This window comes from Acomys russatus, chromosome 19, assembly GCF_903995435.1.
Source record: "Acomys russatus chromosome 19, mAcoRus1.1, whole genome shotgun sequence".
NCBI lineage: Eukaryota > Metazoa > Chordata > Mammalia > Rodentia > Muridae > Acomys > Acomys russatus.
Genome location: NC_067155.1, coordinates 34,746,193 through 34,770,248, shown reverse-complemented (window position 1 = coordinate 34,770,248; position 24,056 = coordinate 34,746,193). Strand labels below are relative to the sequence as shown.

General features: G+C 51.5%; 1 protein-coding gene across 1 annotated transcript in view; it reads left to right on the top strand.

Annotated features, from left to right (window-relative positions):
- Sdk1 (sidekick cell adhesion molecule 1) overlaps window positions 1-24,056 on the top strand; it is a 952,579-nt gene that overhangs the window by 879,548 nt on the left and 48,975 nt on the right. Inside the window, exons 33-36 of the mRNA XM_051161155.1 lie at window positions 4,997-5,132; window positions 6,259-6,318; window positions 7,331-7,432; window positions 21,410-21,525. Of these exons, the coding sequence (XP_051017112.1) occupies window positions 4,997-5,132; window positions 6,259-6,318; window positions 7,331-7,432; window positions 21,410-21,525 (414 nt within the window). The remainder of the gene's footprint in view (window positions 1-4,996; window positions 5,133-6,258; window positions 6,319-7,330; window positions 7,433-21,409; window positions 21,526-24,056) is intronic.

Below are 24,056 nucleotides of genomic sequence, written 5' to 3'. Positions count from 1 at the left end.
TCCCTCCGTGGTGAACTGTGACCCCGAAGTATAAGCTAAAAAATAAAATAAAATAAATTCCCTCTCCCCCTGATCAGACTCCTGTGCCACACCAAGAGGAAGGGAGCTGGGAGGGGCTGGAGGCCTTCCGCACAGAGCCCTCAGGGACCACTGATCCAGACCTCAGCAGACGCCCGCTGGGAGGGTGCACATCTTGACTCTGGGGGCTTCTGATGCCAACTGGCAAATGTGGCCCCAGCCTAGTGCTGGTCACCGCTGTCCCAGGGGCGGGGATGTGCATGTGAGCTTGGCCTCCTCCTCCCTTTGCATCCTCTGATGTGACAAGAAATACCTCAGCCTTTCATGGTTCCTCTCCCAACCCCACTCAAGGACTGGTGAGGATGAGGAGGTGGGGTCTGGGTGGGCAGAGGTCCCGCCAACAGCTGCATACCCACATTACGATCCCCAGCAAGAGCATTTCCATCTTCCCAGCATCCTGTTCAGTTGACATTTTGAGTGAACAGAATCCAGTCCTCCCCACTTCCCCACTATCCATCCCCAGCCTGTGCGTCTTCTGTAGAGCTGGCCAGCCATCAGCCATCTTCCCGCTGGTGTGATCCCAGACTGACGGGCAGGCTTTGAAGGTGACCCTTGAGGGGAGACCGCTGGGCTGGCACTTACAGAGTCTGGCAGCAAGCTTTTGATGTGCCCACTCACCCTCCCTTCTTGCTGATTTGAGTCAGCCCAGGTCCCCAGAAACGGGAAGGCACGCCATCTCATCTGCCCAGACAGAGCCCTGCTATTCCCACCTCCTCCCAGGGTGAATGAAGACAGTGCCAGAACCTTCTGCACAGCCACGTGGTATTATCTGAACTGCAAGAGCAGGCTCCTGGGGTAGCAGTCTGAGCCACTGAACAGGACACACAGCTCCCTGCTTCTTCGTGAGGGGCTTAGGAAAGGAAGGGCAAAGCCGCGACTCCCTAGCCATGCATCTCCGGTGCCTGTGGTCCAGGGGACCATGAGTGACTGTTCAGTGAACTCAGAGGAGGCTCTTTCCAGGCAAGTTCCCTGGCTTAGGCTGTGGATCATTCTGGAAGCTTACCATATGGAGACCATCTGGCCTGGGACCCAGAGGCTGCACTTCTAAGCCAGGCTGCCCACCCTAGGCAGAAGAGCACTTTCTCTACCATGGGATGTGTCACAGAGGACTCTTCCCCTCCTCCAGGGGCATCCCCCATGTGTCCCAGGCACTAAGGCTTCTTCAGAAACTCCACAGTTCTTGCTCACCCACCTCCATGGCTCTTTGTCATTCCTTAAGCAGAAGATGTGATAGACCCAGGGAGATGGTGGTGGCCAGGCTACCACCAACCATCAGGTTCAAAGATCAGGGACCCTCCATGTCTGTATGGCTCTGCCGTGTGCCCACACGAGCATACCGAGATGTGTAAGAAGCCACTGCACATGCCACCCTCAGCCATACCATCTCCCCTCAGGAGAGGTACAGTGACACAAAGCCACTGCCTTAACAGTGGGTCAGAAGATGAGGCAATGGCTTGGTGGAGTGCTGGACTTACAAGTACGAGGGCCTGAGCTCCATCCCAGAAACCCATGGGAGAAGTCAGGCCTGGTGCCAGGAGCTGAAAATCCCAGCACTGGAGAGACAAACAGGCAGATCCCTGGGGCCTCACTGGCCAGCCTAGCTTACTTAGCAAGCTCCAGGCCAGTGAGGGACCCTGGCTCAAAAAACAACAGGGTGAAAAAAAAAAAACCACCACCAACAAACAGGGTGGACCCCTGAAGAACGGTCACAGTTCTCTTCCGTCCTCCGTGTGTATATACACACAGCACCTGCGTACACACAAACAGCACATAAGCATGTACACACCCATAAACACACAGGCAAACATGCACATACTTGTGTATACAAGCACACACAAGAGATACCATCAATTTTGATAATAGCATATTGTAATTCAAATCTAGCTGGGCATCCTATATTTTTTGCCTAAACTTGACTGCCCTAAGAGGAGACAAGTAGAAACAAAACCAAACAAACAAACAAACAAACAAAAAAGGCCGCATCTGACACCCTAGTCCCTGGGCCATGGCTCCTCGTTCTGACCTGGTTGACCAGGGCTTAATGAAGGCAGCTATAGAGCAGCAATATTCCCCCAGATGCCATCACCAATGCTCAAGGAAGGGCCAGATGGAAAAACAAAAGTCTCTTAGGAACTAACCGCCCAGCTACACTGAGACCCAGTTTCCCATTATCTGAGACCAAAGCTGAGGCAGGGCATTGCCCTCTGCGGCCTCGAGGTGTATGGTAGAAGTGCTCTGGCGGGCATTGGAATCTGCTAACCATTCTGACGGCAGGCCGCCGAGACTCAGCAAACCTCCCAGGTCACACGTCTCCACCTCTGCCCAGCATCTGTGTGCTCTGGACCACCCTTCATTTGAGGCGTGGACAGAAGGGAGGCTGGGAGCTGATGAGCAGTCTGCATGGCAGGCCTGGAGCCCCTGTAGCGAGGATGTTCACAGATGTCATTTCCAGTAGCATCTTCAGCGATCCGCGCACATGCTGTACTCCCGACGTGTGTGTGTGTGTGTGTGTGTGTGTGTGTGTGTGTGTGTGTGTGTCTGCCAGCCTTGTCACCACACATGTTCCTGGCTTCCCAAACCCCTCAGCTTGTGGTTTAGAGGGCAAAGCACATGATCAATTGGCAAGCGCTGGTTGTCCAGGGCCTAGAAAGGCAGTTGTAGGCACTCTGGTCTTTGGGTCCATGTCACAGGGACTTGGGAGCAGTTGTGTTGGACATCAGGGTATCCTGGGATGGCTGCCACACATTTCTACAAAACATATACGTCACAGCCATAGGTTGGTTCTAGAAGCTAGGAGTCCAAGGCCAGATGACAGCAGAACATTGCTCCTTCCAGGAAAGGCACCGTCCAGGCATCTCCCAGTGTCTTCTGGTTGATGATGGCCATTCGTGTCCCTTAGTTTATAAACATGCCACAGTAACCTCCCTCTCCCTGTTCATGGGACATTCTCTCTATGTGTCCACAAGTCTAAATGTCCCTCCTCTTATGAAGACACCAGCTATTGAATTAAGGCCCTCCCAAGTCCAGTGTGATTTCCCGTCAACTAATTCTATCTATTTGCAAGAGGAAAAAAAAAAAAAAAGAGTCCCAAATAGACATATTGTTTGAGCATTCTATTCTAGTCCCCTTACTGTTTCTAACTTGACCCCACACAGAGAGGCTCCCTCCTCATCTCTGCCCACGCCTTGCTCTCCTGCCTCACCTCAAGGAGTTCAGCTGGACATAGGATAAGAACTCATGTCTTCATGGATCAGCTAGGCTTCTGTAAAGGAACTAAACATAAAATGAATATTATTAAAGTGGCTTCCAGCCTGGGGTCTGGGTAGTCCCACAGTGGCTATCTCCCAATAGAAAGGCCAGGAACCCCATTGTTGTAGTAGGTTGAAGTGTTTTTCCTCCCACCCCCGCAGCTCCCTGGAAATAATGACTCACGAGACTCAAAATATTATTTACAAATACCCTGGCCATATAGCTAGGCTCTTCCCTGACTACCTCATAATTTAAAATAACCCATTTATTCTCATCTACATTTTGCCACGTGGCTAGTTACCTGGGCTCCTTTCTCCTCACACCTTGCCAGCTGAATCTCTTGTGCCTGGCTCTATCCCAGAATCCCTTCTGCCTGCCAGATGCCCCACCTTCTATTTCCTGCCTCAGCTATGGGCCATCAGATTTATTATTGACAGGTGTTGCCTCCACACAGTACACAAGAGATTCCTTCTGCACCCAGACATTGTTCAGTCCACAGGGCTGGATGGCTCAGCAGTCCTAACCTGGTGCTGGAGTCCTAGAGGATTCCTAAAGAGCGGCTGGTCTTCAGTCTATGCTGGAATCCTGAAGAAGGAGGTTTTAATACCAGCAAAGAAATGCCTCAGCAGCAGGGCAGATGAACTTGCCAGCAAGAGTGAGGGCAAACAGGCAAAAAGCAAAAGCTTCCTTCTCACCTGTCTTTCTATGTGGGCCGGCCACCAGAAGGTGAACCCAGATTTAGGGTGCTTTTTCCACCTCAAATGATGCCATCAATAAGATCCCTCACAGGCATGCGGAGATGCTTGAGTTTTAGTTGATTCTGGATCAAGATTAGCAGCCATCATACCAGATGACATACAAGGTCTCAGCAGGGCTCCACAGCTGGCTCTGGGCCCGGGATGGTCCATATTTTCCCTCCAATCATCTCAAACTTTTCCTCTGTGTGTGTGTGTGTGTGTGTGTGTGTGTGTGTGTGTGTGTGTGTGTTGCACATACACATGCAGGTATACATGCATATACACAATGGAGGCCAGAGTACAACCTCAGGTATTTCTTAGTAGATATTTACACTGATTGTTGAGATGGGCCTCTCGCCAGCCTGTAACTCACCAGGTAGGCTGGCCAGACTCCAGGGACTCCTCTTGTCTTCCTCCTCCCCAGTGTAGGATTACAAGCACTCACCACCCTGCTCAGCTTTTTATGTGGGGTCAGAGAATTTAACTTAAGTCCTGGTGATTACAAGGCGAGCACTCTGCCAACTTAGACATCCCACCATCTCTCTTCCTTTATTTTTTAAAATTAAAGACTATAGGCTTAGAGCCTGCATAATGGCTCAGCAGGTAAAGATGCTTGCAACCAAGCCTGACAGCCTGTGTTCGAGCCCTAGAACCCCCCAATGGTAGAAGGAGAAAATCAACTGAAAATTGTCCTCTGAACTCCACATTCATGCCACGGCCCATATGTGTGCATACATGCATGCACACATGTGTGCCTCCCCCGCCCCCCCCCACACAAATAATCATCCTCCTAATAAAATAAAATACTTGGACTTGAAATATTGACTTTTCATGGTGGGCTAACTCTACCAGGGTAGAGGCTACCAATCGTTTTATACGTAATGACTCTGGTAACATCCCCCAAAATGGCTGAGTGTACAATATCTTCGCAGCCTCCCCGGGATGAGAGCCTGAACGGCCTTCTGCAAGGCTACAGGATCTACTACCGTGAGCTGGAGTCTGAGACAGGCCCGAGCCCCGAGGCCAAGACACTCAAGAGCCCCTCTGCCTTACGTGCTGATCTCACAGGTAAGCAACACTCCTCTTGCTGGGGGATGTCCACAAGTGAGCCTCGTATGTCTGTCTGCCCCATGGAAGGCATGCTGGGAAATACTGTAGAGGGGGTAGGGGAAGGGAGATGGTGGGAGTGGGCACAGTGCAGTGTGAAGCCGGCAGGGCACCGATGGAGGCAGTGCATCTGGAAGCTGGGTGGAGGGAGAAGGGGCCAGCTTTCCAAGAACACATTGTGTGGAGAATGGTCTGAGGTGAAGGCCAGGCCCATCTAATCCATGTGTGGGCACCCCTGATCTCTGTTGAGCCTGCACCCCACCACAGCCTTTTTTTTTTTTTTTTTTTTTGCCTCTGTTAATAGTCAGCTGCCAGGGAGCCAGCTTAATTTCAGAAGACCCTGCCTCTCTCTGGATAGTGTCATACAAAATTCCCTTTTGCCAGGTGTGGTGGCGCACGCCTCTAATCCCGGCACTCAGGAGGTAGAGGCAGGTGGATCTCTATGATGAGGGCCAGACAGGGTAGGGGAATATATGGGTAGCACTTCCTACCTCCATCACCTCCATCCAGGAAGTTGCCTGATGAGGCCAGGAAGTTGCCTGATGTTGGCCCACCCAGCATGCCACAGGCTCCCTGCCCCACCCCCATCCTTTCCACCAGAGGCCCACATGCTGACTGCACAAAGACTTATCCCTGATGGGGGCTGGGCATGGGGGGCCTCTCAGGTGCTTGATGAGTTACTAAAAGAATTCTCATCCCCTTCAGACTAGAGCCCCGCAGGCTGCAAGTTTCAGTCAGTAGACCTGCACCTCAGAAAGGCCTGGAAGGAAGAATAAGAGAAAGCAAAACCCAAACATATCTGTGTCTTCACTAGTGTTCCCCGCCCCCAAAGTGCTGACAGTGCACTTACATTTGTTCCCCTCTATCAGAGGGCCAGCCCACCACCACCTGTCTCAGGCTGGTGCTTCTTGTGTGTCAGGAAGAAGTATGGCAACTCCCAGGAGCCAATGAGAAGCCTGCAATCTCTGCAGCACCCGGGGAACTATGGGAGGTACACAGCCTCCCGTCCACCACCTACGTGGTGTCCGTGTGGTAGCTTCTCGGAACAGTGCCGCTCTGTGCTAATTGCCCTCCTTCTCCCCCGTAGCCCAAAGCAGCTTCAAGACCGTGAACAGCAGCTCCACGTTAACCACCTACGAGTTAACAGGTAAGCGCACGGCATTGCGGGGGGGGGGGGGGGGGGGGGCGGGCCCTGCATGCAGCCAACAGCCCTGCCCCGCCATGTCCCAGACACCCAGGCAGAACCAGGCTGGACTCATGGCTCTGATTGCTGGAGTTCCCCTCTGACTGGGATGGAGCGGGAAGTCAGAAAGGGCAAAATCTTTCCTGTGGCTCTCTTTGATCTGTCTCTGTCTCTGTCTCTCTGTCTCTCTGTCTCCCTGTCTCCCTGTCTCTGTCTCTGTCTGTCTGTCTCTCTCAATTATAGTGGATGGACTACACAGGCCAAATTTTACAATCTTAACCGTATTTTTTTCTTCATTTTGTGGATATTTTACCTGCATTTATGTCCATGTACGATGTGTGTGCCTGGTGCCCAAAGAGGCCAGAAGAGAGCATCAGCTCTCCTGGAATGGGAGTTCCAGAAAGTTGTGAGCCTCCATATGGGTGCCAGGAATCAAACCCATGTCCTCTGGAAGAACAACAAGTGCTCTTAACTGCTGAGCTAGCCCCCCATCTTAACTAGCTGGAAGGCAGTGACCTTCTCCTCTCACCCAAGGGCTGGGGTTGTAGCTCAGTGGGTAGGGAAGGGGATGCGTGCCTACCATGTCGAAGCCCTGGGTTCCATTCCCAACCTGACATTAACCAGGTGTGCTGGCACATGCCCGTAATCCCAGCACTCGGGGAGTGGAAGCAGGAGGAGCAGGAGTTTGCAAGGGCCTGGGTCTTCACTTGCTGGCTGTTTTGGGGAAGAGCTGCTGGCCAGAGGCAGGCCCGGTCATGGGCACTTTGTTCCCCTTCACCTGGGCACAGATGGGAGGAGTCATCTCGTTTGATTGACAGGAGCTTCAGGAGGCAGGATGGAGGCCTTTCCCAGTCCCCCAAAGAGCAGTCTATCTCTCTCCCTGGAGTCCCCCTTTGCCTGGGGGTGGCCCACAGAGGAAATCCAAGAACAGAAGCTGGTCCAGCTGTAGGCTGACCATGTGTGTTTGACCTTGTAGATCTGAAGAAGTACAGGCGCTACGAAGTCATCATGACGGCTTATAACATCATCGGCGAGAGCCCAGCCAGTGTGCCCGTGGAGGTCTTCGTCGGTGAGGCTGGTAAGCTCTGAGCCTGTCCCTCATCTCACGGCCAGACAAGGGCTACAGCAATCACTCAGAAAGCTACTAGAAACACACACACACTTCACAGTGAGAACACTGGGGACTCAAGAACAGTGGTTTCGTTTGGTTCCCAGTTCGCATCCATTACGTGGGAAGGGGCGGAGCAACTTCCATCGTGGAGGACAGGACGTGAAAAGGCTTGCCTATGTCACAGGCTTCCTCCTTCCTCCCCTGTGTCCCATTGGCTAGCCCAGCCTGCAGGAGGATACTGGCTGCATCCTAGGCAATACTCTCCCCTTTAGTTTACGCTGTCTGCCCTTGCACGCAAACCCAGAGGCAGCCTTACTAATCACGTAAATTCTCAATCTTGTCAAGTTGACACTGTACCGGTTGCTTTTCTTGTTGCTGTGACAAACACCTGACAGAAGGAGCTTACCAGAGTGTGTGCTTATTTCCTCATTGCTGTGCCATGAGCAGCTTAAGAAAAGAAGGGTTGATTTGGCTCATAGTTTGAGGGGGAACAGTCCACCGAGGCAGGGGAGGGGAAGTGACAGGAGTGAGGCAGCTGGTCCCATGGCATCCACAGTCAGGAAGCAGGGAGTGATGAATTCTGGCACTCAACTCACTTCCTCCTTTTTATTCAAGTCAGGCCCCAACCCACAAGATGGATGGTGTCACCCACATTTAGGGAGGTCTTCCCACCTCAGTCCAGTCCAGTCTAGAAGACTTTCTCATAGGCATTTCCAGAGGGCTATCTCCTGGACAATTCCATATCCTGTAGAGCTGACCGTATTAACCTTCCCAGAGGGCAAAGGTTTATCGTGGCTAGCTGGTTGAAGGACACAGTCCATCCCCATGGGGAAGACCCGGCGGCTGTGAGCAGGAACGTGAGGTGGCCCATTGCATTCGTATCCAGGAAACTGGGCACTTGGCTTGAGCCATGGTCAAGCCATATAACCCATAATGTCCACCCTCTAGCAATACACTTCCTCCAGATAGGCCATGTCTCCCAAGGGTTCCTTGGCCTCCCGAAATGGCACCGCCAGCTCAGGACCAAGTGTTGAAGGAAAGGTGAGTGCGTTTAACATAGAAACAATCACAGTGGTCAGGATTAACCGCCACAGTGTCCTCCTTGGTATGGAACGCTGGCCTTGTCGTTTGCTTGAATCAATGGACGCACCGTCAGCAAGGTCTCCCATGCTACTTTCCTTGCTCTGGGCACCCACAGGCACACTCATCCTTTCTTGAAGCCATGAGGTTCTCCGTGGGGGACTGTTTTGAGTCAGAGTTATCTAGAGGAACAGAACCAAGAGACGGAGTGTACATCTTGAAGAGGTTTTATTAGCGCTTGGCTTACATGACACAGCTGGGCGGTCCAACGGTGGCCATCTGCATGCTGGCACTGTGTTAGCTGCTCAGTCTGTACAGCTGAATGTCCTAGTGAGTGCCTGGAGCTCCTGGAAAGCTGCTCTGCCTTCATGCATGTTGGAAGGCTGAAGACGTAGGGCCTCTACGGTGGTAGCAGCAGCAGCAGCCGAGGAGCAGATGCACTCGCCAGCAAAGAGCAAAGGCAGGCAAGGGAACATGGCAGTCTGTCCCTGGGACCTTCTTACATGTTGCCTACATCCAGAAGGTGCTGTGTACTCTGGGAGATGGTCTACCTTGCTCTACTAATACTTCCTGGAAACTGCCCAGAGGCAGAACTGAACTGATGCCCTATCTAGCCAAGTTGACAAACAAGTTCAGCCATCACTGGGGGCCTTGTGAGCCTGCAAGAGAATTTGCCTGGACCAGGCCATGCAGCCAGAGGAGCATTTGTGCTGTCATCCCCCCAATAGTTTCTGATGAGGAAAAAAGGCAGGCTTAGAGCAGACAGGTCACCTACCCAAGTTTGGCAGGTCCAGCTCCTCCAAAGTCAGGTCTTCCCACTCTCCTCAGCTCAAACCAGGCCACCTGTGGCTGTTAATCTTGACTGTCATCTTGGCAGGCTCTAGAATCACTTAGGAGACACACCACTGGCTTTGTCCGTGAGGGGATGTCTAGATTAGCTTGATTGGGATGGAAAGACTTACCATGAATGTGGGGGACACCGTTCGCTAGGCTGGGGTCCTGGACTGAATACAATGGGGAAAGCGAGCTGAGCATCAGCATCCATCAGCATCCACCTCTCTCTGCTTCCTGACTGTGGTCGCCATGTGACCGTCATGTTCCTGCCGCTGTGCCTTCCCCGAGTGATGGACAATGCCCTCAGACTGTGATTCGAAACCAACCCTTCCTCTCTTAAATTGCTTTTCCTAGGCATGTTGTCACATAACTAAGGGAGGAAAATTAGAAACCAGCCCCATGCGGCTTAGTACAGCCCTCCTGAAGGACTCCTTGACTGGCTCCCCGCACCCCTCTCTAAAAGGCTGCTAAAACTTTGTTGCTGCCTGTTCCTGTTTGTGCTGCAGAGTTCCCAGAAGGACTTGCTGCTTTTAGTCCCATCTGCTCCTCCCCAGCCCCCAGCCCCCAACCCCCAACCCCCACCCCTGATTCCAGAAGTAGCTCTTCTGTGCCTCAAACAATGTACATATATCTCAGGTCCCAGCTTACTTTCCTTTGCTGCACATCTGTCTTGGGGAGAATTCTCTGGAAGGACTAGGTAGTGAGCTAGTGTAACATCCCTTCCAGTTAGCCAACAACCTTCTCCTCTGCTCCTCACATCCGGACACCTGCCGGGACCTAGCTCAGGTCCCAGAGCAGCAGTAATGGCGCTAACGGCCAACAGGCAAGCGGGACTCACTCTTTTGTGTGTTTTGCATGCATGTGCATATGTGTGCTTGTACATACATGTAGGCAACACACCTGCAAAAGCACATGTCTGAAGGCCAGAGAACAGCTAGTAAGAATCAGTTTTCTCCTTCCATCATGTCACTCCCAGGGATCAAACTCAGGCCGTCAGGCTTGGCAGCAAGCACCTTTACCTGCTAAGCCATCTCATCTACCCATTCCTCATTAAAACTAACCCTCTGTACCCCCACACAAGTCACCCTGAAGTACTCAGAGGCTTTGGGGGAAATAGATCTAACTGTGGTTTTGTAGGCGAACTTGTGAATCTGTGTGATGCCCCTGCCTTTTGCTGGCTGTGTGACCTTCAGGACTGTACTCAACCACTCTGAGCTCCAGCCTTTGAGCATTGTGGGAGGTTATGGAACTCTGTGAGTAAGAGACTCCAGGTCATATCCCAGCTAGGCTCCCAGCTCATCTGCCCACAAGAAGACTCTGTGGAATGCAGCTGGCCTGACATAGCCCCTTCCGTGTTCACTGGGCATGCTCGCAGCTCCTGTGTGAGTTTCCTGAGGCATCTGGCCCGCCACGGGATGGGACTTGGAGAATGGATGTTCTCTCCGGGTCCCCTCTTGATCAAATATGTAATGTTTACCTCTACGCGCCTCAGGGAGATGGCGGTTTGTAGATGCTTTTTCACGGAGGCTTGTGTCTGAACACCAATGTTACAAGTCGGGAGGAAGAAAAAATGAGTCTGTCAAGATCCAGGCCACAGGAGGTAGAACCCAGCTCCAAACAAGCCCTGGATGGAAGAGTCCCATCAGCAATGCGTGCATGAGCTCAGTTCTCTTATAGGGAAACATCTATTTATTTATTTAAGACAACACCACATGGCCCAGGCTGGCCTAGAACTCACTGTGTCCCTGAGGATGGGTGACCTTGAACTCCAGTTCCTTTGGCCTCCACCTCCCCAGTGCTAGGACCATAGGCATGCACCACTGCACCTGGGCCATGCCGTGCAGGGTGGGAGCCCACGGCCTCCTGTATGCCCGGCAAGCACTCCACACCAATAAGGACTGGAGTGGAGTTTGCTGCTTGGTACAAAGTGAGATTCTTCTGGATGGTTTCAGAGGCAGTCTCCTACCCTGACACTCCCACCCCGACCCCACCTCCAGCACCACCAACCCATCAACGGGGTTCTCTCCTTGTTATGAGTCTCAGTCGCGATGATTGAATTCTTCCTACCCGTGGACTAGTCTGTATCGGGCTTTCCTTGGTCTCTGCCAGCTGCCTGGTTCATTTGTGTCCCATTGTCACACATGGCTCATACTTAGCAACTCTGGTCATTCTCTTGGTTTCCAAAAGTCCAATACCATTTTTAGAAGTCTGACAGTCACTTTGGCAAATGAAAAAAAAAAAAAAAAGCAAATGCTGGGATTTTGATGGGAATTGAATTAACTGTCAGACTGATTTAGAGATTGCTGATGCTTCCTCCTGTCCCTAGTTCCACTTCAGGAATTGGCTCAAGTCTTTTCACATCCTGTGGCAGGGCTGGCAGCATTCTCCATACAGACTGCTTATGTAGTTGCCGCCAACAGGGTTTCCTGCAGTTACTGCAAAGAGGCTGTGGCGGCATGGCCGGGCCCTGCTCACAGCTGCTCACAGCCTGAGGCAGAGGCTCACATCCTTGCTGACATGCAGTCAGTTGTAGTCAAGCAAAAAGAGCCAACCTGGGGCCAGGACACAGTGAGGGTAGAGTTTGTGCTTAGGATTTCTAAGGCTCTCATGTCTGTCCTCGACACTTTACCAAAGCGGATCTGGGGAGATGGCTTGGTAGCTCAAGTGGCTTGCCAAGCATGCATAAGGACTTGAGTCCTGTCCCCAGAACACGTGCACACACGCACACACACATGCACACACACACACAAACCTGACATGGTGGTTTGTGTTCTAACCCAGCACTGGGGAGGCAGAGACAGGCAGATCCTTAAGGCTCAATGGCCGGCCCAGCCTAGCTTCCTTGGCAAGTTCCAGGCCAGGGAGAGACACTGTTTCAAAAAGCAAGATGGACAATGCCTGGGGAGCAACACTAAAGGCTGATCTCTGACCTACACCCGTCTCATACACACACCACGCACTCCCTCACACATGCACATGCATGCAACCACATACCATGTATGCACACACACACGTGCGTGCATGCACACATGTACATACAAGGATCAGCGTTTTAAGTTCTCTAGAAAAGACCTAGGACTTCTCCACAAGGTGGGGACTCAATAGTAAACACCTACTAGCAGCTGACAGGCACCAGAACGTTGGTCTTTGGCTCCATGAATTTCCCCCGAGGTCACTCAACCCCAGTGCACCTCCTCAGCCTTGGAAGTGCACAGTGCTGTGGAAGACAGCAAAGTCCTCGGAAACTGTGACTCACTGTAACTTTACAGCTGTAGCTTTCAGCAGGTGGTTACATTTCAAATTTTATTTGGTATGTGGAGGTGTGTGCTTATGGAGATCCGTTCCTTCCTTCTGTCATGTGGGTCCCCGGGATCAAACTCGAGTCACCAGGCTTCCTGGCAAGAGCTTTCACCTGCTGAGCCGTCTTGTTCGCCAGTCCATCATTATTTTTATTAATTAGTTTTTAATTATGTGCGTGTGTGTGTGTGTGTGTGTGTGTGTGTGTGTGTGTGTGCTGGTCTGTGTGTGTGTGCACATGAGTGCAGTACCTATGGAAGCCAGAAGAGGGCATCAGATCCCCTGGAGCTGGAGATGCAGGCAAGTATGAGGCACCTGGTGTGGATGGTGGGACGGAACTTGGGTCCTCTCTGCAAGAGCAAGATTGTTCTTCATCACCACACGAGCTGGGTGTGATGGCTGGGTGTGACAGCGTCCACCAGTAGCCCCAGCGTCTGGGGCATGGAAGCAGGAGGATCAGGGGCTGCAAGTCAACCTCAGCCACAGAGCGAATTTGAGGCCAGCCTGGGCTACACACACCCCTAAATGAAAACAAAAAGTCTTAGCTGTAGAACGTGGGTTTTACCTTTCCTCTAATCCTACAGGTTTTTAATTACTCTTGGTTGGAAAGAGAGAAAAAGAGCCACACTTCTAGCTGTTTCAGCTCCCTCTAGTGACACATTAAGCCAGTCCCAGAGCCCATTAAGTGAAATTAACAGGATTCAGAACTGTGCTAGTTAGAATCTGGGCTCATAATGAAGAGAGTGGCAGCGTCTCAGGGGTCATTAACACAGTTGCCACACTACCTAGGGACTCACTATCCTGTCAGATTCACTACCCCCAGGTGCACGGTGCCTGGGTAACCTTTAACCCTGTACACAGTAGTCATGTCACAGGTACCACAGGCAGTCCCAGTGGCCAGTAGTCTGCCCATGTTATATGCAAGGCTGTATGTAGACAGGACAAGGTCTTACGTCAGGAATATGGGGTGAGTGTCCCCTGAGAAGCCCTAACCCAATAGATGTTTCCAGAGGAAACCTCAGTCTCTATTGTATACAGGTGACTCTGACCTCAGAAAGAAGCAAGCTAACCATCGCCATGACTCTGAGGGCCAGAGCGCTTAGGGACACCTAACAGGGAAGACTGTGAAGTGGAGTGACAGTGTTCCGAGAACTCAGCCTTAGTGTACAAAGAAAGACATGGCCCTTGAAGAGGGGAAAAGAAAGGAAGATGGCACTCTACTTCTGAGCCACACCCTCAGCTCTTCCCTGGGGGATTCTAGGCAGGTGCTCTACCACTGAGCCACACCCCAACCCCTCACTGGGGGATTCTAGGCAGGTGCTCTACCACTGAGCCACACCCCAACCCTTCACTGGGGGATTCTAGGCAGGGGCTCTACCACTGAGCCACACCCCAGCCCCTCACTGGAGGATTCTAGGCAGATGCTCTACCACTGAGCCACACCCCAGCCCCTCACTGGGGGATTTTAGGCAGGGGCTCTACCACTGAGCCACACCCCAGCCCCTCACTGGGGGATTTTAGGCAGGGGCTCTACCACTGAGCCACACCCCCAGCCCCTCACTGGGAGATTACAGGCAGGTGCTCTACCACTGAGCCAGGGCCACCCCCCAGTGTCTTTTCTGTAGCCTTTTGTTCTCTTCTACCCTAGGCTTGTGGGCTCCAGCGCTTCACACTAATGAGGGGCTGCTGAAGAGCCATTGAACCCTGGGCTCTATATTTGACTGGCTCTGCCCCCACTCATCCACCCCTTTTCTTTACTCTTGCCTCCAGGCAGAATCTACAGACTTGACCAAAGGGCCAAAGCCAGCCCACTGCCTGTTCTTTCAGGAAAAGTTTTGCTGGAGCAGCCACACCGCTCTCCATAAAGGCTTAAAGCCAGTGGCTCTCAGCCTTCATACTGCTGCGACCCTTTAATACTCACAGTTCCTCGTGGTGTGATGATCCCAACCATAACATTATTTCTGTTGCTACTTCGTGACTTTAGTTTTGCTACCGTTATGAATCGTAATATGTTTCCCGGTGGTTTTAAGTGAGTCCTGTAAAAGGGCCATTGAACCTCCAAAGGGGTCATGACTCGCGGGCTGTGAACCACTGGCTTAAGCAGTCTGAACTAGAGTTATTTTCACCATAACAGTCAATGTTGACAGCCCTCAAAGCTTAAAACACTACCTCGCCCTTCCAGAAGTTTCTACCTCATCTGTAGGGAAAGAGCTTGGGTTTGAAAGCCAGATATATCCAAGTTGAAGTCTAGCTCATTTTAGGGCAAGTGATGCCATCTATCTGAACCTCCAAGTTGACCAGTGAGAAGAAGACATTTCCTCAGGAGCAGGAATCTCATGAGGGGCCAGGAAACTGTCTCGCATGGCACTCTGTGGGATGCAATCATGATCTATTGAGATCTGGGTCTCGCTGTGATAGGAGTATCATAGTAGAGGCAAAGGGAGAGGGAAAAACCCTCAAGTCAGGCAGAAGAGCTAGTGAGCGGCTTTCAACTTTGCTTATCTTACAATGGGCGATAACAGCTATTGAACAGCATAGGAGTCTCAAGCCCCCAGTGCCAAAACAAGAAAATAAAAGTCATTACGGTGGAATCAAAGGCTGGATTTATGGGAGGACGGAGAGTTCAGAGCTGACTTTGAACGCTGAAGTGTCTATAAGGGACCAGGTGTGGTAACTCCTGTCTCTAATGTCAGTACTCCAGAGGCTCGGACAGGGAGATCGGGGGCTCAAGACAGAGAGAGAGAGAGAGAGAGAGAGAGAGAGAGAGAGAGAGAGAGAGAGAGAGAGAGAGAGAGAGAGAGAGAGAGAGAGAGAGAATATTTGTCATTCTAAACAAGCCTGAGGAAATATTCTACTGCCAGGCCCTACCTCTATCCTCTCAAGTTATTTTCAGATTATTATTAAATTGTCGATTATGAAAACTAAGCTTGGAAACCTAGTGTGGCTTCAACATGGGGCCCCTGTGTATGACTAAGAGCAAGTTAACAGGAGCAGGAATCCTCAGTATTGCCTAGGATAGCCCTAGCAACACTTGATACCTGATGTGGCCTGGGATGGTCCTGTCAACAGTGGATGTCCAGAATGACCTTGGGTGGCCCTGGCAATAGTGGGTGTCCAGAGTAGCTTAGAGCAGTCTTAGCAACAGTAGTGGTTGCTAGGTTGCCTAATGCGAGGCTTCCCATAGAAACGATATTAGTAGCTTTTCTCATTACTGTGACAAAAATACCTGACAGGAGCAGCCTAAGGGAAGGAAGGGTTAATATTGGCTCACAGTCTGAGGGTGCACAGTCCATCATGGTGTCAAAGGCATGGCGGCAGGAGCAGCAGGAGCAGCAGGAGCCTGAGGCAGCTGCTCACATTGTAACCACAGTCAGGAAGCAGGGGGAGACAGATGCTGGTGTTCAGCTCGCTTTCTCTTTTTTATGCAGTCTGGGATCCCAGCCCACAGGATGGTGTGGCCCACACTTAGGGTGGGTCTTCCCCCCTCAACTAAATGAATTTAAACACGGCCACATGTTTGTCTCCTGTATCATTCTTGCTCCCGTGAGGTCGCTGACCCACACTAACCGTCATAGGTGCTCTACCACCTCCCCACACACAGTAGATGTTTGAGCAAGAGCTCTCAGAACTGAGCGGACAGATATCCTCCTCGCTACAGGGTTAATTCCAGGGCTCTGAGAGGCTCCTTGGCTCAGGAGGTCTCTGAGGGAAGCCACCTGTCCTAGTTACCTGAGATGAGGGAGCAACAACTGAAAAAATCGCTACGGCCAGCTCATCCGACAGGCATGTCTGTGCGGCATTTCCCTGACTGCAGTGCCACCCCAGGGTGGCTGGCCCTCCTTTGTGTAAGAAAGCAATTTGTACAGGAACTAGTAAGCAATGTTCCTCCACGATCTCCTCGTCAGTTCCTGCCTCAGTTTCCCCTGGGGATGGACTGTAAGGTGAGATGAAACCTTTCCTCCCCTACTTGCTTCTGTTCATCGGGCTCATCGCAGCCACAGACAGAAACTAGAGCCTCACCAGCCTCTTCCTTCCTGGACTCAGTGTGCCCAGCCTGCGCGTCTTGTGTGTTTACTGTAACAAGACTCTTAAGCTCTGCCATTCTTAGGCCCAGGGCTGTAGTGCGGGGCCTGTCGTGGTGGTGCAGGCTCACCCTAAGTCCTCCGAAACATAGGGTCAAGGGCAGCAAGCCAGCAGTATTCATTCACCAGCAAACAAAGTGAAATCTGAGCTCAGTATAGCTTTGCATACAAATGGCGTTGATTGTGTGTGTGTGTGTGTGTGTGTGTGTGTCTGTGTGTGTATATGTATGTGTGTTTGCGTGTGTGCATACACATATGTTCTTGTGTGTTCAAGTACATTGCAAGTGCACATGCACATTTGTGAGTGTGCGTGAATAGTAGTCAGCTCAGATGTCAGATGTCCATCTCCCTGCGCCTTGGGTTGTAGACAGAGTCTCTCACTTTTTACCTCGAACTTAGAAATTCAGTCAGGCTGGTTGGTGAGCCCAAGGGGTCCTTCTGTCTCTGCCTCCCCAGCACTGGGGTTTCAAGCACGCTCCACTATGCCTGGCCCCGATTTTTGTTGTTGTTGCTTTTGCCGTTATTGTTTTGGGTTTTTTTGTTTGTTTGTTGTTTGTTTGTTTGTTTGTTTGTTGTTTGTTTTTTCCAAAACCCGGTTTCCCTGTATAGCCCTGGCTGTCTTGTAACCCAGGCTGGTCTCTAACTCAGAGTTCCACCTGTCTCTGCCTCCCAAGTGCTGGGATTAAAAGTGTGTGCCACTATACCTGGCTGAATTTTTTAAATGTGGGTTATTTTTTTAATCAAACTCAGATCATCACACATGTGCACTTAACTGACTGAGCCATCTCCCCAGGCCTGATGGCTGGTCCCTGGTCTAACTTCAGCTGATAGCCACCTGGAGGTGGTAAGCCTTCTCCGAAGGCTGAATGAGAAAAACAGAATGGCTGACTGAAATTTCTAGAAATGTAGAATTTTACTAAGGCTGTCAGAGTGCTCCAGAAGTTTCTGGGTCCCCCCCCCCTTTTTTTTAAATCAATAGCTTGAGGAGATGTGTCTCTGAGGCCATGTAGCGTCCTGTCAAAGGTGAAAAGGAGTGATTCTGCCAATCAATGCCAGTGTTGATAGCTGCTGCCGAGACACGCAAAGGCAACCTCAACCATGACCATGACCTTCCTATACTGCTTGTGATGCTGCTTGTGGGCATCTAATGAGCAGACGCTGGAAAAGAAAACGGCTGCTCAAAATGCTTTAAGAAAACAATTTCATGCATTAAAAAAAAAATATGTCAGGGGCTGCAGAGATGGCTCAGTCAGTAAAATGCCTGCCATGAAAACAAGAGGGCCTGAGTTCTGTCCCCAGCACCCACATAAAATTCGGGTGCTATAAGGCATAACTGTGACCTCAGCACTAGAGAGGCTGGTGCTAGGAAGATGCCCAAAGCTCGCTGCTCCTGGTCCAGCGAGAAGCCGTCTAAGGCTTCCGTTGCTGTGTAGAGACACCGTGACCACGGCAACTCTCACACAGGAAAGCGTTTAACTGGGGCTGGCTTACAGTGTGAGAGGTTTAGTCCTTTACCATCATGGCGGGGAGCATGGCCGCATGCAGGCAGACTTGGCCGGCTGAAAGTTCTACGTTGGCTTAGCAGGCAGCAGGAAGAGATCTTGAGCCACTGGACTGGCTTGAGCATCTTAGACCCCAAAGCCGGCCCCCAGCGGCACACTTCCTCCAAGAAAGCCACACCTACTTTAACGTGGCCACACCTCCCAATAGCCCCACCCTCCCCTCCCCACCCCCTGAGCCTATGGGAGCCATTTATTTTCAAACTACCACAGAGACCCAGTCTCAAAAAAAGGGGGGGGGGTGGAGAGAAACTGACAACGAGATCTGACCTCTCTCTGCCTTTTACACCCACATGACCATATGCACACATGCGTGCACACGCGCGCGCACGCGCACACGTGCACACACACACACACACACACACACACACACACAGAGGCTAATGCTTGTGTATATCTTATGCTATGAATGTCAAGATTGGAGAACAGTCAGAAAAAGGCAATCCTGTGGCTCGATCGGCGTCCCATCTGCACACACTTTCCTCAGGTGAGGCTTACATTCTGGAAGGAGAAGTGCAGGCTAAATTCTCCAGGCAGGCTGGAAGCCCTGAAGCTCTCAGAAACCAAAAATAAAAAACAAAAAAAAAAAAAAAAAAAAAAAAAAAAACAAAAAACAAAACAAAAAAAAAAGTGTTGAATCATAGACTGTACCATGTTGGCATCTACTTCCTCCCTCTATGTGCCAACAATCTCCTGTTACCTGCAGCACCGTTGTGGCATAAGACACCAGGCTGCAGTGCAGCTGACACAGGCGTGTCTCATCTGGGAGTCTCATCCAACCAAGAAACATAGGAACCCTGAGACCCTGAGTGTTAGAGATCCCGCCCGGAGTATATGGCTCGCCCAGCCACCTGCTCCAGATGGACTCTCACGGCCAGGGCTGCCCTGGCTTTGCTTTTCGCCAACTCTACGGAAAGCCAACGTCGTCGGGGGTGCCGAGACAGGATCTGTGCACCGGCCTACCAGAGCAGCAGCCATGTTCAATTCCGCCTCTCATGATTTTAATTGTACGACAGTAATTTTGTGATCGAGTTGCCGACGGCAAACATGCAGAAGACATTAACTTTATTTATGTTTTGGATTATTAATGCGGCTGTTAAAATTCCTCCAGTTAGTTTTTGATTGAATTGTTTTTTTGTGTGATTCTGTTGTTTAATGGAGCGGTAAATAAGAATTTCTGATAATGAGGCCCAGCATCTGTCACAACAACCTGGTGTGGGCTATTAACATTTCCATTAGCGGCAGGGTGGGCAGCGATAATACAGAAGCACACAGTTAGAACAAAATAAATAGTCGTGTCAGGCTGAGCGGGTGTTAATTACTATTTTATTCTTTATGGGTCCGGGGAGCGGGGGCAGAGAGCCGATTCAGGGAGGGAGCTGCAAGCAAGGGGTGACCTACTGCTCACGAGGTCGTCGTCTTATCTCTCCAAAAGAGCCCCATGCCAGAAGAATCTCTTTAGGCAGTGATGGCTCCATTGATGGCCTCTAGGCCGACTCAAATCAAGAGGCAGCCAGAGGGTCTGAGATGGCTCAGGCGCTAAGGTACTACACACACACACACACACACACACACACACACACACACACACACACCACAGCACACAGCTTGAGGACCTGAGTTTGGGTCCCCCAACACCTATGCGAAAGCCTCTATGTTCCCAGAGATAGAGGTGGGAGGAGACCAGTGAATTCCCTAGAGCTCATTGGCTGGCTAGCTTAGTCAGTCAATCGCTCAGTCCCAGGTTCAGTGAGAGACCCTGCCTCAAAAAAAAATAAGGTGGAAGGTACGATCATGAAAGACACTGGGAATCGGCCTCTGGATTCCATGTGCACGTGCACAGGCATAGGCACACGTGTGTGTATGTATACACACACACACACACACACACACATGAACATATACAAACCATACACATGCATGCGCAGGCATGGGCATGCACACACACAACGTGAGAAAGGGTGGCCAGTGCTCTTGGACCCACAATCTGAGACTGCAGGAGGTGAAGTGAGGCTGGGCTAGCCTCTGCCCCCCAGGGGGTAGGCCCCTAAGACAACCTTAGGGTTCAACCGGGCACCAGATTTTCTAGGAGGAGCACTCAAGTGGGAGACAGGACTGTCTTCTGAGAGGCACCAAACAGCCTTCCATGGGAAAGTGCCCCGTGTGGGATTCAGAGCCACAGGCGACTGATAGAAAGAAGATGAAGTGCAGTGTGGCAACTGCTCTCCACGCCTCTGCTCCTCACTCCCTAATGGCTGTGAGGGACAGAATGGGAGCCCACTGCCCCTCTGGTCCCCTCCAGTTACCTCATCTTTTGCTTTTGCTTGTGCTTGTGCTCTGGTGGGAGGGAAGGAGAGGAAGAGACTCACATTCAAAACTTGCAGTTGCGAGTTTGTCTTGGAAACACAGGCAGCCATGTTTCCAGGCCCCAGAATCCCCACGCATGTTGACAGGCAGCTTTGTCTCTAGATAGAGTTTTCTGGAAGCAGGCGTCATAGTAGAGGCACCTGAACCTGCAGTGGCAAAGCAGCTGTCATATTCCTCCTCTTCTTCTTCCGTTGGAAGTTAGCATTCTTGCCCCGAGCCAGGGATGTCTTGGTACCCGTGGCTCCCTCCATGCACAAAGCCTCGTGGGTCTCTGCCACGCCCCACGTGCTTCTGGGGCATCCAGTCGGCCTCCGTGTCTCCCTGTTTCCTTGCTGACCTCTCTGTGGGTGATCTCTCAGTCCTCACGTGTCATGTGGGTTTCTAGATAGCGTTTGTCTTTCAGCACTCTTGCTAGCTGTATCTCAGCCGAATCAGTGTTCTTTGTAACTCTATATAGTTTGTTTTGTGCATTTCTAAGAAGGTGCCTGTGGGAGGGCTTGTAGCCTTCTTTGGCATAAAAGGACTAAGAATTGCATAGGACATGGAGCCGGAAGCCTGGGATGCATTACACCCAAGGCCTCCCAAACTTCGGCAGTGTCTAGGCCACATTTCCTACGATGTCCACCACAGTCGTGCATCCCATAATGAGCCCTGGCGACGTGGGTTTGTCTCAGCCAGCTTACAAAGGCCATCCCAGTTACTCTCTTGTTTCTCTCTGTCCTCAGCTCCAGCGATGGCCCCACAGAACGTCCAGGTGATCCCACTCACGGCCAGCCAGCTGGAAATCACATGGGACCCACCACCCCCAGAGAGTCAGAACGGGAACATCCAGGGCTACAAGGCAAGTCCTCACGTGTGGCTGTTCTCACATGCGGCTGCCCTCTTCCTTCCCGCTCGCTGTGTGCCCAGGGCCCCGAAGGCTCTGGCTGCACCCTGGCCGCACCGCAGGGGCTGCTGTGTCCCCCCCAGCAGCAGCAGCAGATGCACAGCATCGAAGCAGGCCCCGGGCCCTGTGAGCAGGCTTGGTGAGAACAGTGCTTGAGTTTAAAGGTGCTTGGATAGAAGCCACGCAGGAAGTGACTGCCCGTGTGGCTGCTGCGTGCCCAACACGAAGCATACTTGGCTCCTCCAAAGGTACTCAGGGCCACCCACCGAGGCACCCGACCTCTTCCTGTGCCCACCTCACAGACACCAGAGCACTTGATGATTGTAACAGGAGTGGGCTGTCACTCACAAAGGTGGTTCCAAATCCCAACACTGTCCATGTACAGGGAGGGAATCTCCCATTTCCATAGGTGTGGGGTACAGCCAGAGAACCTCTGTGTGTGTGTGTGTGTGTGTGTGCGTGTGTGTGTGCGTGTGTGTGTGTGTGTGTGTGTGTGGTGTGTGTAGTGTGTGTGAGTGGTATGTGGTGTGTGTCTTGTGGTGTGTGTGCGTGTGAGTGTGTGTGTGTGGTGTGTGTGTTATATATGTCTGTGTGGTGTGTGTGTGTGCGTGTGTGTGAATGTTTGGTGTATATGTATGTGTGTTTCTGTGGTATGTATGCATGTGTATGTGTGTGGTGTGTGTAGTGTGTGTCTCTGTGTGTGGTATGTAGTATGTAGGTGTGTGTGGTGTGTCTGTGTGTGAGAGATGTGTGTGTGGTGTGTCTGTGAGAGGTGTGTGTGTGTGTGTGTGTGTGTGTGTGTGTGGTGTGTGTAGTGTGTGTGAGTGGTATGTGGTGTGTGTCTTGTGGTGTGTGTGCGTGTGAGTGTGTGTGTGTGGTGTGTGTGTTATATATGTCTGTGTGGTGTGTGTGTGTGCGTGTGTGTGACTGTTTGGTGTATATGTATGTGTGTTTCTGTGGTATGTATGCATGTGTATGTGTGTGGTGTGTGTAGTGTGTGTCTCTGTGTGTGGTATGTAGTATGTAGGTGTGTGTGGTGTGTCTGTGTGTGAGAGATGTGTGTGTGGTGTGTCTGTGAGAGGTGTATGTGTAGTGTGTGTGTGTGTGTGTGTGTGTGGTGTATGTGTGTGCATGGTGTCTGTTTGTGTGGTATATGGTGTGTGGGTATGTGTGGTGTGTCTGTGTGTGAGATGTGTGTGTGTTATATGTGCTGTGTATATCTGTGTGGTATCTGTGTGTGTGTAATTTGTGTGTGGTGTATGTGTGTGTGTGTGTGTGTGTGGTATCTCTGTGTATGTAGTATGTTGTGTAGTGTGTGTGTGTGTGTGTGTCCAGAAGGTCACTTTGACTATAGTGCTCTTCAGGCCTCAAGCAGTCAACATTTATTTTGTCTTTTTAGGGCGTGGGGGTAGGGTAGGGGTGGGGTGGGGTGGGGCAGAGACATGGTTTCTCCTTCTTCAGGAACTCACCAGTTTGATTAGACTAGCCGACCACCAAGCCCCAGGGATTCCATGTCTCTGTCTTCCCAGCACTGGAGTTATACGCAGACACTACTGTGACTGGCTTGTCTGTTTGTGTTTAACATGGGCTGGCATAGCACTCAGGCCCTCAGACCTGCACAGCTGAGCCAGATCCACATCCGCAGTCCAGGGAACTGTATCTGTAACAAGTCCCCACATGCTGTGACTTCTGGGAGCCTCACTTGGGGATCAGTTCACTACAAAGCCACGGAGACTCCATTAGCCAAACAATCCCGAGATGGAAGGAAGAAACACTGCTCACCTTGCCAGCCAGCAGCCTACCCCCTGCCGCCCTCCCGCCTGCTCTCTCCCCTGCTAAGGGCATTGCCCAGACCTCCCTGGAGGAGACAGCCCATCCTGTATCTGCATTCTTCCAGAAGTAATTTCCTGGTCTGGCCTCCATGAGCCCGACTTGATCAGTTATCCCAATCTCCGAGCCGTGCTGTCCTGATGAATATCGGCCCAATTAAATGTCCATTTGAAAATGATTTTGGTAGGTGTGTTATGAAAATGAATATCTCCCTGCCGGCACGGCTCTTACGAAGACGAATGAGGTCACAGCCAGTCCCGTGAGCTGCCGAGGCAGGGCACTATTTATGCACATCCAAAAATATGTTTTCTCATTTCCCTAATGATAGAGACATTGAACTTGGATATCGATCACAAGTTAGCATGGCCTGTCTGAGCTGAGGCTTTCCCCCAGTCAGCTCTGCCATCAGACCTGTAGCCAGGGCTTGTGGGGGGAAATCAGCATGCTCACCCATCCAACAAGCTCCAGCACAGGGATGACCCGTGAGCCTGCACGCCCCAGCTGCCTCCTGCAGCGTCTGCCCTGCTGTCATAGAGGACACACTGCTCTTGTGGCCTGGCACAGGCTTATGTACACAGAGCCAAGCGGGATCTTCCAGCCAGTGTTGTCTTTGGGCAGCCCAGCTGGCACAAGCTGAGGGCACTGCTTGCCAGACA